A 12629-nucleotide genomic window follows, 5' to 3' on the forward strand; every position below is an offset into this window, starting at 1 on the left:
CAATTGCTACTGCTGTCTACATGTAGATAATTCATAAGATCCAGGCTTATCAAAGGGGCATTAGTACATCAGTGCACTGTAGAACTCTATACCAGATGTTCTCAATTTTTTTGGTTTTCAGGATGCCTTTACACTCTAAGTACTGAGGGCTCCAAAGAGTTTTGCTCATGTGGTTTACTACTGTTATGTGGGTTACTGATGTTTACTATATTAGTGATTAAAACGGAAAAATCTAAAAAATTATTACTTTTAAATGATGGAGCGCCTGGGTGGCTCAGTCGGTTGAGCGTCTGACTTTGGCTCAGGTCATAATCTCAGTTTGTGGGTTCAAGCCCCACATCAGACTGGGCTTTGTGCTTATAGATAACTCAGAGCCTGGAGCCTGTCTTCAGATTCTGTCTCTCCCTCTCTCTCTGTCCCTCCCCTGCTCTCACTGTCTCTCTCTCTCAATAAATAAAACATAAAAAAATTTTTTTTAATGAAAACAAGCTCAATAAATGTTAACATGAACAGCATTTGTCTTAGTTAAAATAACTCCATTTTCCAAAAATTTAGACAAAAGAGTAGCATAATTTTCAATTCTACAAGTATCCTTAAAGTCTGGCTTTCTAGAAAATAGCAGGGTTTTATTTGCCTCTGCTTCATTACAAGCATATGAAAAAGTTCATTCGCACGCAGATATACAGTTGAAAGAGAAGACCATATTTTTAACGTTTACTTTTGAAAGAGACAGAGCATGAGCAGGGGAGGGGCAGAGAGAGAGGGAGACACAGAATGTGAAGCATGTGCCAGGCTCTGAGCTGTGCAGGGCTCAAACCCACAAACTGTGAGATTATGACCTGAGCCGAAGTCGGACGCTTAACCAACTGAGCCACCCAGGCGCCCTGATAGCCTTTTCTGATAACTGCCTATATTCTTCTTTGATATACCAAAATTGGACACCATAGAACTTGAAACTGTATCAATGAACTGTTCACATTCTGTTACATTCAAATCCATTGGTCTACCTTGCAGTTTGAATGGCTCTTTTACCCATGCAGGGTTTTGTAACATCATACACTGGTCATTTGAGAAATACTAAATCACTGAGTTATGTAGCAATTACAAAAGTTGACAAATTTCTTTTCACTATATCAAAAAAAATCATATTTATATCACCACCAATCTTATTACACAAGTTAAGCATTGGAAAGCTGTCAAGCTTATGGTGGATGATGCATGTTTTATAAAATTCTAATTGTCACTTGAAAGCTGACATTTTGCCAATGGCAGTAAGTACTGTCAGCTGTTTTCCCTGAAGTGATGGACTCGCTTTGTTCCTTTTAAAGAAAATGGCTGCCAAATAGCCTGAACAACAATAATTTATCACTCTTCAAGTAAAAACTGTCTTCCATGAAAAAAATGGCTAGTTCGGCCAGCTACTTAATCACTAAGTGCTCTTCTCTGAGACCAGCATCTTAGTGCAGCGTGCAGACTCAGTGCTTTATGCACACTTCCCATCTCGTAACACTTGGTACTAAAAAAGACATGTACTCAAGGGTCAAGACTTAATAAAATAAACAGTTAATTTGACTATTTCATGAAAATGGCATTTTCTTCCTCCACCCCCCTCCACCCCCCGAGTAGACAGCAAGGAAGATGATTCCTATAGTAGTGGAACCACTGCCTTGCTTTGTACTAAGGCAAAAGAACAGCTTTACTCCCATTGCTTTTGCACCGTAAGTGCAAATATCAACTCAAAAAACAGCCAAATAATGTTTTAGCATTATTACTAACAGTTTTTATCTCATGAATCCCCTTGAAGGGTCTCAGGTACCCCCAACAGATCCAGGGATCACAATTTAAGAACCACTGCTCTACATAAAAGCTAGAATTTTTCTTCAAAATATGTGTAAATAATAGCAAAAGAACCCCCAAATCCTCAACATCACATATCCGGATTCTAATAACAGTCTAATAACATATTCATGTTGAATCTATAAATCATTGTATTATGAGAGAAGAATTCGCATTAAGACAGCAAGATGACACCAAAATAAATAAATCTACTCTAAAAGGCATATTGGTTTTTACTTCAGTCTAGAAAACATGAATTTTTTTTTAATTTTTCAAGTACTACATGTAGTTCAGTAACTGGTAATGTACTTGTCTTAAAGTCCAAAATGAATCCAGAAGAACTTCTATGTAAATAAAATTTTGGTATAGTGACCAGTGTACAATAAAACAATAAGCAAAGGAGAGCTATTCATTCTGTTAATGATGGTTCCCCATCATGAAAACAGTGCTACCAAAGAAATCTGAAAGTCTGTATTTTAAAAGTTTACTAATAATAGGGGTACCTGGGTGGTTCAGTCAGTTAACTGTCCATCTTCGGCTCAGGTCATGATCTTGTGAACCACATGTTCAAGCCCCACGTTGGGCTCTGTGCTGACAGCTCGGACCCTGAAGCCTGCTGCTGATTCTGTGTGTCCTTCTCTCTCTTTGCCCCTCCCCCACCTGTGCCTGCGCTCTCTGTCTCTCTTTTCAAATTTACTAATAATAAGTATATTAGAGTAATTTTTACCTTGCAACACTTTGATATCCCCGCTTGTGTCTTTGCAGCTAGCACCAGGATTACTACCTCCCTCCAACTCATCAAGGTACAAACGGTAGCGGTGTCCACTCTCATCTTCATACTCTACATTTTCATCATCAGAATCCACCTCAGGAGCCACATAAACTACTTCAAATTCAATCTCTCCTCTCTAAAATGAGGGAAGAAAATGAGAAGTCAAGTTGTTTTAATTGTACTCAAAAAAGGATTTCCAAATTCCTCGGGGTGAGGGACAGGCATGAGTGGAAGCAGACCTCAGATGCAGCCCCTTTCAAGACAAGAAATAATGAAGTTCTAGAATCTCATGAGGTAGAAGAGAACACAGAGGCCATCATGTCCAGACCAACCCCATGAATCCTAGTGATTTCCTTGTAATATTAAAGTAGCTCTTTCTACTGATGACAGTATTTTTGCTAACAGATCTAAACTAAAAAAGGATGCTTAACTACTCAACTTATAAAATTCTGGAACAAATATTCTGTTGAGTAGTCATTCAGCCATACTGCGCTTTACATAGCAATTCAGCAAATCCATCTAAGTGGGCAGATAGTAAAGTTGCACTTAAAGGCACTGCACAAACTTTTCCTTGACTAATTCAGGAAACCTTTACACAAGGATTTCTTGTTTGTTACTGAATAGATCTTGAACCTTTTCTTAACTTTCACTGAGTACCACAGTGTGATGGTAATGTGGTCACTACCACATTTATTATGTGAAACTGTATCCTTCAATGCTCAGAATAACCCTCTTGTAATGTAGTCTCTTTTACACGGATGAGAAACCTTAGTGAGTCCTGGAAGAGCGGATAATTTCCCCAATAAGATGACCAAGTAAAACAAAAAATATAAGTTTGACTCCAAAGTCCCAGTTCTTTCTACTAGACTAAATGTGTAACATTTGTACTCCTATTCTTGAATAAAACTTTACATTCGAGTAAAAAGTTAGATTGTTTTATGTTTAAAAAACATTCCAAGTCATTTAATAAGAGACTATAATCACTACATAGAAGTCTGATATTTGCAACTCTGAAAATTATGGCCTGCCTTTGCTCCAAAGAAAGCATGTCATTTTTTACTGCCACTCACTGTCAGTCTCTTTGGTTTTCCTCTTAAGGTTATGCTTCAGAATTTTAAAATGTGCTTACATTTCCTTAGAAGTTGATGACTGCCTCTCCAAATTTCCTTTACCATAGCTGCCATTCGTCTCACCCTTAGGCTACTGGATATAGCCAAGTTGGGTTGAGAAAACACTAACAGAGGATAGGGTTGTGTTCTTAGATCTCTCTTAGCAGATAAGCTTTAAAAATACCATTTTCGGGGGACAGGATAATTCAGTGGTCTTCAGTAAAGTTCTAGATGAAACAATTAGGGCTGTGCATGGCAGTCATGGAGACAGATTTTAGGCTTATTAATATGAGGAAGAGCTTTCTAAAAATCAGCAATATACAGCAACACAATGGACTAGTTTCTCATCAACAGGTCCCCCACGAATGTAAATATTCGATCAGTGATATTGTAGGGATATACACCACATGTTCAGTTGAATCAAACAAGCTATAAATTCGCTTTCAACTTTCAGATTCAATTCCACACTGATGACCCAACAAAAATCTCAATGTACTGTCAACACCTAATTTCTTCAGCTCTATTCTTGAAGGAAAAAACAGAACAACAACACCCATCTTAAGTTAACCTGATAACAAATATGACTTGTGGATATGAATCCAAACTCTACAATTTATTTGCTCTGCAACCTTGAGCAAATCTTTTAACCCCTAAGAACCTTAGTTTATTCATTTTAAACAAGAGGGTTGAGCTAAATGATGTCTAAGGACTCGTTCAGTTCTAACATCTATGACTGTGAAACCATCTAGCACTGTTTTTTCTATAATACCTTCTATTTGTATAGTGTTTTAGTCTCTAATGATGTTTTTCTTTCTAAGTACCAGGTCCTGTTCTGAGCACTCTAAGTGAATCAACACACTTAATCCTGACAGTTCTCAGCTAAGGACACTGCAGCAGAGGACTTGGCGAACTTGCTGAAAGTTACACAGCTGTGGAAAAGGGCAAATAAAACCTTGTTCAGTAAATGTGTTCTATAAAAGGCCCAATGCAAAGACACCTGGTATCTATATATATGAACACTTATATGACTTAAGAAACCTCCTAGGGAAGTATAAAATAGTCAATAGATTCAAAAAGAACCAATCGATAGATCCAATTTTAATTACATAAAGGAAACTTACCTGCTGGGAAAGAATGGTTACAGCTTCTTTATGCTTTGTGTCCCTTAGGTTAACTCCGTTAACAGCCAGAATAGCATCTCCGACATGTAGCCCTCCACATCTGTCAGCAGGTTGCCCTGGGTGGATCTCAGAAATGAGGATTGGAACACCATGCTCTTTCCCACCCTGACCAAAAAAAAAGGGGGGGGGGGGACAGTCAATTAGTTTACTCTGTACAGTAACACATTATTCTAACAATAAAATACTTAAAAATGCATTTCAATAAGCAACTAAACCATATAAATGCTGAAATATTACTTCCTACTTAGGTAATGGTAACCATATTATTACAAGTATCAAAGAGTTATCTCTGAGTAAAACAGTAACATGCATGTACACTCTAAAACACATTCCAAAGCCCAAAACTCTTTTAAATATAAATAAAAATATTTTATGTATTAATGTTCCATAGCACTATTAGACTGTATCAAATCTAAATCACTATGAATGGTAAGACATACCATTATTTTATGACACTACAAAAACCATTCTAAGAGTGTAAGCTCAATTTCAGAGATATTAAAATGTGAAAAAATATGCTACAAAGAATTGATGAAATGCACTTATTTGGTGCCTTTCACTTTCTAGCTTGTATTATAATTATTTGTGTGTGTGTGTGTGTATGTATTATTTGTATATTTGTATTACTTCTCCTAAAATTTATATTCTTTGAAGGCAGTGCAATCAAAAAGGTAGGTATTCAATAAATACTTAACAGATAAACTTATTATTATACAAATAATTTCTACATTAAGCAATACCAAAAAAGCAAGTGAACTTATAAAATGTCTAAGTATTATCAATGAAAGAGAGTAAAGCCATCTTATTCATTCATCTGGAACAAAGCACTAAACAACAGCAAAATGACTCCAAATATATGTAGTTTTTTCTAATTGTGTACTCTCAGAAATGCTGCCCAAGACAAATGTTTGTAAAGGCATCAAATTAGAAAGGAAGAATATTTGGGCCCAAGAGCCAGTGAAATCTGACAGCAAAGAAATGAGACGAGGGAAAGAGAACCCATCACTCCAGAGAAAAGAACAATACAATATGGAGCCATACAGCACAGAAGAAAACAGATCCATTTCCAAAGGCTCCCAGAGGCAGTAATAGGATATTGTATAGAACTATGACCCAAGGCAAAATGAAAATGTTAAGTTATGCTTAATAAAGTAATAATATTACTAAAATAATACTTAATGGTCATTAGGAAGGTTTACATACCAAAAAAAAAAGTTTACACAAAGTGTTGGTGCCTGGGGGATAAATTTATTTATTTAGAGAATATATGCAAAATACATTGTTTCTCAAGGATGTCCAACCCAGAAGTATGATTATACTACATAACTACAGAAAAGGGGACTGGAAGCACTACTTCTTACGGTAATTGAAATGCCAAGGCCTTCATGATCTTCCTTAAGGAGGAGAACTTTTCTAATTGGACCAACACCTTGACTTTTCTTTAAAGAGTCTTGATCCTTATTAGGGGAAAAAGAAGAAAAATTAGTGCTACTTAAAATATATATCAAATAGAATAAACCCATGCTATATAACTTGCTTTTAGAAATCTTTATTAACTTCTTGGAATGGATACACAGTAAAGTGTTCAGAAATTAATAGGTAAAAATGTAAATGGTTGTTCTGTTAATATAGTGAAATGTATAGGTGATTTTCTCACTCTTAAGTTAATTTTTTAAATACTGATTCATCTTTTAAATTGTAGGACATTACAAAGGAAACTATTGCCAGGAATTAACTGATGAGCAAATATCTTCAAAAAATAAAAGTTGGTAAAATGTTTTATTTTCATTAGAAAAATATCATAAAGATCTACATCCATTTTAACTAACCTGTAAGAACTGAAAAACATATTCCTAATTGGGTCCCTAATTACTTTCTCATTCTGCTGAGCTCTGGAGTCTGCCTCTTAAAGGACTTTACTCCATTAATAATTCTTTCTCTGGTACCTTTACTCTTTCCCTCTCTGCTAAGCTCCTTCCCTGTTCAGCACATAAACAAATTCTAAGCCATTTCCAGGTTTAAAAGACTACCCATGTAAAAATATAAAACAAAACAAAATAAAAACCCTTCAATCACCTATTATCTTTATTATCTTCCCTCCATCCTTCCTTAATCTTCACACAAAGTCAATCCTAACTATACCTATATCCTTGCCTCCCACATTCACTATTTCAGTCACTGTAATTAGGGTTTTGCCCCCAACCTGTTCCATTAATTAAAACTGTCTTCTCTGCAGTCACTGGCAACCAACATGGCTATATCTAATGTATACTTTTTAGTCCCTACCCTACTTAAATGTTGCAGACAGTTGACACTGTTCATCACCCTACCTCCTTGAAACCCTTTTTTCCTTAGTTTCTATTATGCTACTTTCCCAGGTGGCTTATATCTGACAGCTAGCTCCATCTCAGAATCCTTGAAGTGATCCATTTCTTTCCATCACTCCATAAAAGTTTCTTTCCATCCTTGGCTTCCTATTCTTTTTATTTTCTATCTTTTTTAAAAATACGTTTTAAGTTTATTTATTTATTTTGAGATTGGGAAGGTCGGGGGGGGGGGGCGGGGGGCGGGGAGAGAATCCCAAGCAGGCTCCACACTGTCAGTGTGGAGCCCTATATGTAGAGCTTGAACTTATGAACTGTGAGACCATGACCTGAGCCAAAATCAAGAGTCAGACGCTTAACTGACTGAGCCAACCAAACACCCCTATTCTTTTTATTTTCTACACATTTCCCTGGGTTAATCAATTCCATGTTTTGATTATAACAGATAGATGATTTCCCTAAGATTTCTTCAACTCAGACTTTTGAATTCCAGAGTCATATATCCAACCGGATACATTTTGTGTGACCCAATGGGACCTCAAACACTACATGCTTTAGCATCTCATCATATTTCCCCCCCAAATCTTCCTTTTCTCTATTTGCTTTATCAATGAATGCCATCATCTCACTCAACTGCCCACACCAAATACCTAGACTCTTCCTTCTCATTCACCTACTTAACCAAAAGCAGTAAATCACCAAGTCCTCTTGATTCTAATTCTCTCAAACCTATCCTTCCTCTCAAGTAAGTTCCCTGCATCCATCACTTTCTTCTCAGGTTACTGTAGTATCTTTCTAATGCATTACCTTGACTCCACTTAGCCCCTCTCCCAGTATATCTTCACTATACCAAAGTAATTTGTTAAAATAATGTTAAATCTTCAGTCCACCATTTTATTAAAAAATCCCATGATTATCAGATTAAAGTTCATACTCCTTTATGTAGCATAATATTTTTGTCATCTGGCCACTGCCTAGAAGTTAATGGTCCCCAATGTCCAACATTTTAATTCCCACTCTTTCCCTACCAAGTTCATGTACATATCAAGTCTTCTTATAATCTTTGCAGAGGCAACAAATCTTTAACTGTTTAAGCCCATGCTTTATCTGGTACTAAGATATGTAAGCCACTGGGTAGGAATCAGACATGCTTTATTATCAGGCAGCTGTAGTAATGAAATTTAATAAAGATTTATTCAGATAGAAAAGTTCTTATATAATGGTAGCTATAGAAATTGACAATTGGACACTGATCTCAAATTCCACCTTAATTTAAAACCAAACAGGTGTAAATTTAGTTCAAAAACTGCAGTTGAATCTAGTTACCAAAAATTTCCTTTATAAACTACCCCCAAAATACTTGCCAATTTATTAATACAACCACCTGTTCTCTGCTAAGCTTAAAAAACAAATTTAAACACGCCTAATTATGATCCAAGAGAATTCTGAAATATGGGCAAAGTACAAGTAATATATATTTGCGAGCAACAGTTCGGTTTTCAGAAATATCACTTGTAGGGCATTTCAGGATAAGTCATTAAAGAACTCTATGTATCTGCTCTAAGTTAAGTTTAATTCCACTTTCACTTTTTAAATAATGGTTTTAAATACTATTAGAATTTTAAAAAACAGAAAGGACTTCCAACTAAAGAAAGGAAGCGGTCAAGCAAGAAGCAGGAACAAAGCAAACATACGTGGCCTGGAGGGGCTTGCATTGGTCGTTTTAGGTCATTACGTCCTCTACAGGCTCTGATCACAGTTTTGTGACGATGCAAATGTATTTCGGCTTCCAGCTGGTTCCAAAGCTTATCATGAGCTGGTCCCTTCATATCTCGTCCTAGTAATTGTATTTGCTGGACCCTTCATATTGGGAAAAGAGGTAATTCAATTAGTTTTTCATTATTATAATTTTTATTAGAGAGAATTCAGAAGAATTCCTGAACACAAGTAGCTTTTGCATAAACCTAAGTTAGTAATAAAACTACTATTCATGAACCTCCTAATGTCTTTCAGATTTGTGAAATATGAAAACTCTGAGAAGAACATATGTCAAGGGAATATTAGTTAAAAAAAAAAAGAATGAATGAGACCTTTTCTAATCCTATACTTACTTCAAATGCATCTAAAAAGCAACTTTTGAGACTAATGTCAGTGAATGTGTTTCATATCTTGCATGCAATCAGGGTAGGTCAATAAATCAGATACTACTGACTGTTGGTCTTCACATGAAACTAACCGTACAAAAGTATTTCTTTTAATGGCAGCTTCTTTATACAAAAGATTATTTTAAATATGGTAAAAGTTATTAGAAAATGTGCACTTCAACATGACAGAACTTACTTTTATCTTCTCCACATCAGTTCTTATTGATATCAAAAATTATTTACCAAAAATAAATCACCAAAGTTTGTGAGGAATTATTTGAGAAAAATTAATGCAAGCAGAACTGTTTTGTTATGATAAAATCACTGTCATTCAAACATGTCTTGGAGGGTTAAGAAAGATTGGGTTTCAATGATCACAGAAAAAATTCCTTATGGAAGTCATGCTGTACATGTGAACATTACCTTTTATGGTTTCAAGGCATGGAAATGGCTGAAAAGTACAGATCTGGAGTTCTGCATTTCATAGTAAGTTCCTGTCAGTGTGTGTGTGTGTGTGTGTGTAAACCAGAAATACTTATGTAAGATGGCTAGATAAATCTGCAAGATATAATGCTATCAATATTACGTTAACAACAGTAAACTATAACCAAACATAAAATAACTCTTAAGGTAAAGATTAACGTTTCATTTATCGTAAAAGAGGTTACGAGTCAACCTCATTAAATATCCCATTTGTTACCTAAGAGTACAGGGTTACCCGTTTTTTACACACCTTCCTGCCAGTTCCTTATCCAAGTACTTGGCGGCCAGTCTTGCGCCGTAGACCTCAGCCTGGAGAACAGCTATGTGCCTACGAAGGGCTTCATTCTCTTTTCTCAACAACTTCACTTCAGCTTCAAGCTGAGCTTCTTTCATTTTTTCTTTTTTGTTTGCTTCAAGCTCTCTCTCCTAATTAAAAGACAAAAAATAAAAAACCCAGCACAATGTAATGAAAATACATTCAAGGCTTTTTAACAACAGACCAATTTCTTCAAAATACATAAAAGCGCACAATCTACAATACCAACGATGGAAGCATAAGATAAAAGTGACCACTTCATTTCTGTAAAATGAAATAAAGATTTGGATACAGTTCTTTTTAACTAGTCCCAGAAGGTGTCGGGACCACTCCCAGGTGAGATAACTGTGTGCCTTGGAGTACTCAGATACTGAGGAGACTAAGAGAATCAGTCTTCTCTAAGCTCATGTCATCATATACTAAAAGGAGTGGTTCCAATGAATAATTGAATCTGCTCTCTATTTGCTTTCTAAGAATGACTCAAGAACCTAGACTAAAATAAAAATAATCATTCTGGTGGTTGTACCCAAACACTTATTTAACTCTAATGCAACAGTTCCATAAACAAGTCAAAATCCTTCAGCTGTGAATAAATTCCACAGCTAATTTACCTTAGAGGACGACAGGAAAGTTTGCTTAAATTAGAACACATATTTAATTTCTTAAGGAACATTTGATGGAAAAAAATAATAAAGAGCATTTGGCAGTCATGGAAAAATGCTGGTAAAAACTACGTTGAAACATACATTAAAATATTTCTCTACATAAGCATATGTATGGTATAGATTATCACTGAATTTGGGGATCTGACTCATCTATTTGTCAATATATTAAAGTGAATGAAGACTTGTTTGCTGAGGAAAACAGGGTCCCACTTGCCTATTATGAGGTAGGATGGACATCCATTTTTAGTTCTCATAAAAGGATGCTATGCTCCACTTGGTAGATAGCCCATATATGTGAATTACAACTGTTAGCCAGGGTATAAAACCTCAAAATCTTTGCTATCAAATTTTTATCACAAGCTCACAAGTGAGAAATAATGTTCAATTTACCTTAAAATTATATAAAGTACAGTATGTCTATTGCTATAAATCAGGGGTTACTAATGTAAATGCCTTCAGGACCCAAACACAAAACAGGTTGATACAAGACAAAGTAGAGTAGAAAACAGAAGGTACAAAATCTAAAAGCAGTCAAGTTCAAATACATAGACAAACTCTGTCGCCAAACAAAACTCTTCTGTTTTGGATCAAGAAAACTATCCAAACACTGTAAACTTCCATTTATTTATCCTAAGTAGAAGTGTTTTTACTGCCTTACAGAACTGCTTTTACCAACTCACTGATTCACAGAATCTATGAATCTTGTGACACTCTGGCTACATTTGCGGATAAGCTGTGAAAACACTGTTTACTATGTCCCCTTTGTGGTGAGATTTAAACAAAGATCTACGGGCACCTAGGTGGCTCAGTCGGTTAAGCATCCGACTCAGCTCAGGTCATGATCTCATGGTTATGAGATCAGGCCTCAGGTCAGGCTCTTTGAGGAGTGCAGAGCCTCTCCCCCGCTTCGCTTTCTGCCTTTCGCCATGCGCACAGTCTCTCTGAACATAAGTAAACTTTTAAAAAATCATATTAAAAAAAAGATCTACCTCAGCACCAAAAAGATTTTTATCTTGAGCAAATGGCAAGTGATAACTGTTTCTATTGTATGGGTCCTGATTAATTATTTCCCTTTTTATTCTGGATATTAAGAAGCTGAGAAATAAATTTTTAAAACTTTTAACAATTCACAGAATATATTTTGGTACTAATTGAACTGTCTGCTTTGGTCAACTGTTCTGTCAACAGTATATCAATAAATGATATAGTTAAACATTACTATATGATATATTCAAATGCAAAGCAGTGGATACCACTAACTTAAACACAAAAACATAATATACGAGCTAAAATGAGTAACTCCCAAATGTTGGATATACTTATCACTTCTCTGATTAAAAATATTTGTTATTATTATAAACAGAGGAAAACCAATTAGCAGGCTTTTTAAGCTTCTTTTAAAAAATGTTACCATAAAAACTTTTAAAGAATTTAAAGAATAATTTAGAATCCTTCTTTTACAACAACTTTGTAAAATTTATTTCAGAACCTATTTCCTAATAGGCAAGTATCAGTTCAAAAAAAACCCCAAAGTTTGGATAACATGAACAAAAATCTTTTCTTATGACATTTACTGAGGTTAATGCTGCTTGTGTCAGAAAAAGAGTTCCTAGAAGACCAAGCATTCTTTGGTTTATGGGCTAAATAAACTTTATGGTAAGAATTATCTACTTACAATTACTTCAATTAGCTATTTATGTCATATTTATGGAATGCGAGAAACATGTATTAAGCCACCACTTTGTTTTCACTATTCAACCCTCTACTGAATCTGACAAACTCTTAGGCCTAAAAGTAAC

General features: G+C 35.4%; 1 protein-coding gene and 1 long non-coding RNA gene across 6 annotated transcripts in view; one reads left to right on the plus strand and one right to left on the minus strand.

Annotated features, from left to right (window-relative positions):
• Window positions 1-12629, minus strand: part of GOPC (golgi associated PDZ and coiled-coil motif containing) — a 44902-nt gene that overhangs the window by 5732 nt on the left and 26541 nt on the right. For all 5 annotated transcript variants that reach the window (XM_029943286.1, XM_029943285.1, XM_029943287.1 and 2 more), the window contains 5 exons: window positions 10100-10275; window positions 8917-9082; window positions 6260-6355; window positions 4839-5003; window positions 2564-2744 (listed from right to left, as the gene is read on the minus strand). In XM_029943286.1, coding sequence (XP_029799146.1) covers window positions 2564-2744; window positions 4839-5003; window positions 6260-6355; window positions 8917-9082; window positions 10100-10275 — 784 coding nt within the window. The remainder of the gene's footprint in view (window positions 1-2563; window positions 2745-4838; window positions 5004-6259; window positions 6356-8916; window positions 9083-10099; window positions 10276-12629) is intronic.
• LOC115295408 lies at window positions 2534-5284 on the plus strand. Its single transcript, XR_003910379.1, has 2 exons — window positions 2534-2639; window positions 4536-5284. It is a non-coding gene; the product is annotated as an uncharacterized LOC115295408 (long non-coding RNA).

Source organism: Suricata suricatta, chromosome 7 (assembly GCF_006229205.1).
Source record: "Suricata suricatta isolate VVHF042 chromosome 7, meerkat_22Aug2017_6uvM2_HiC, whole genome shotgun sequence".
In the NCBI taxonomy this organism is placed as follows: Eukaryota; Metazoa; Chordata; class Mammalia; order Carnivora; family Herpestidae; genus Suricata; species Suricata suricatta.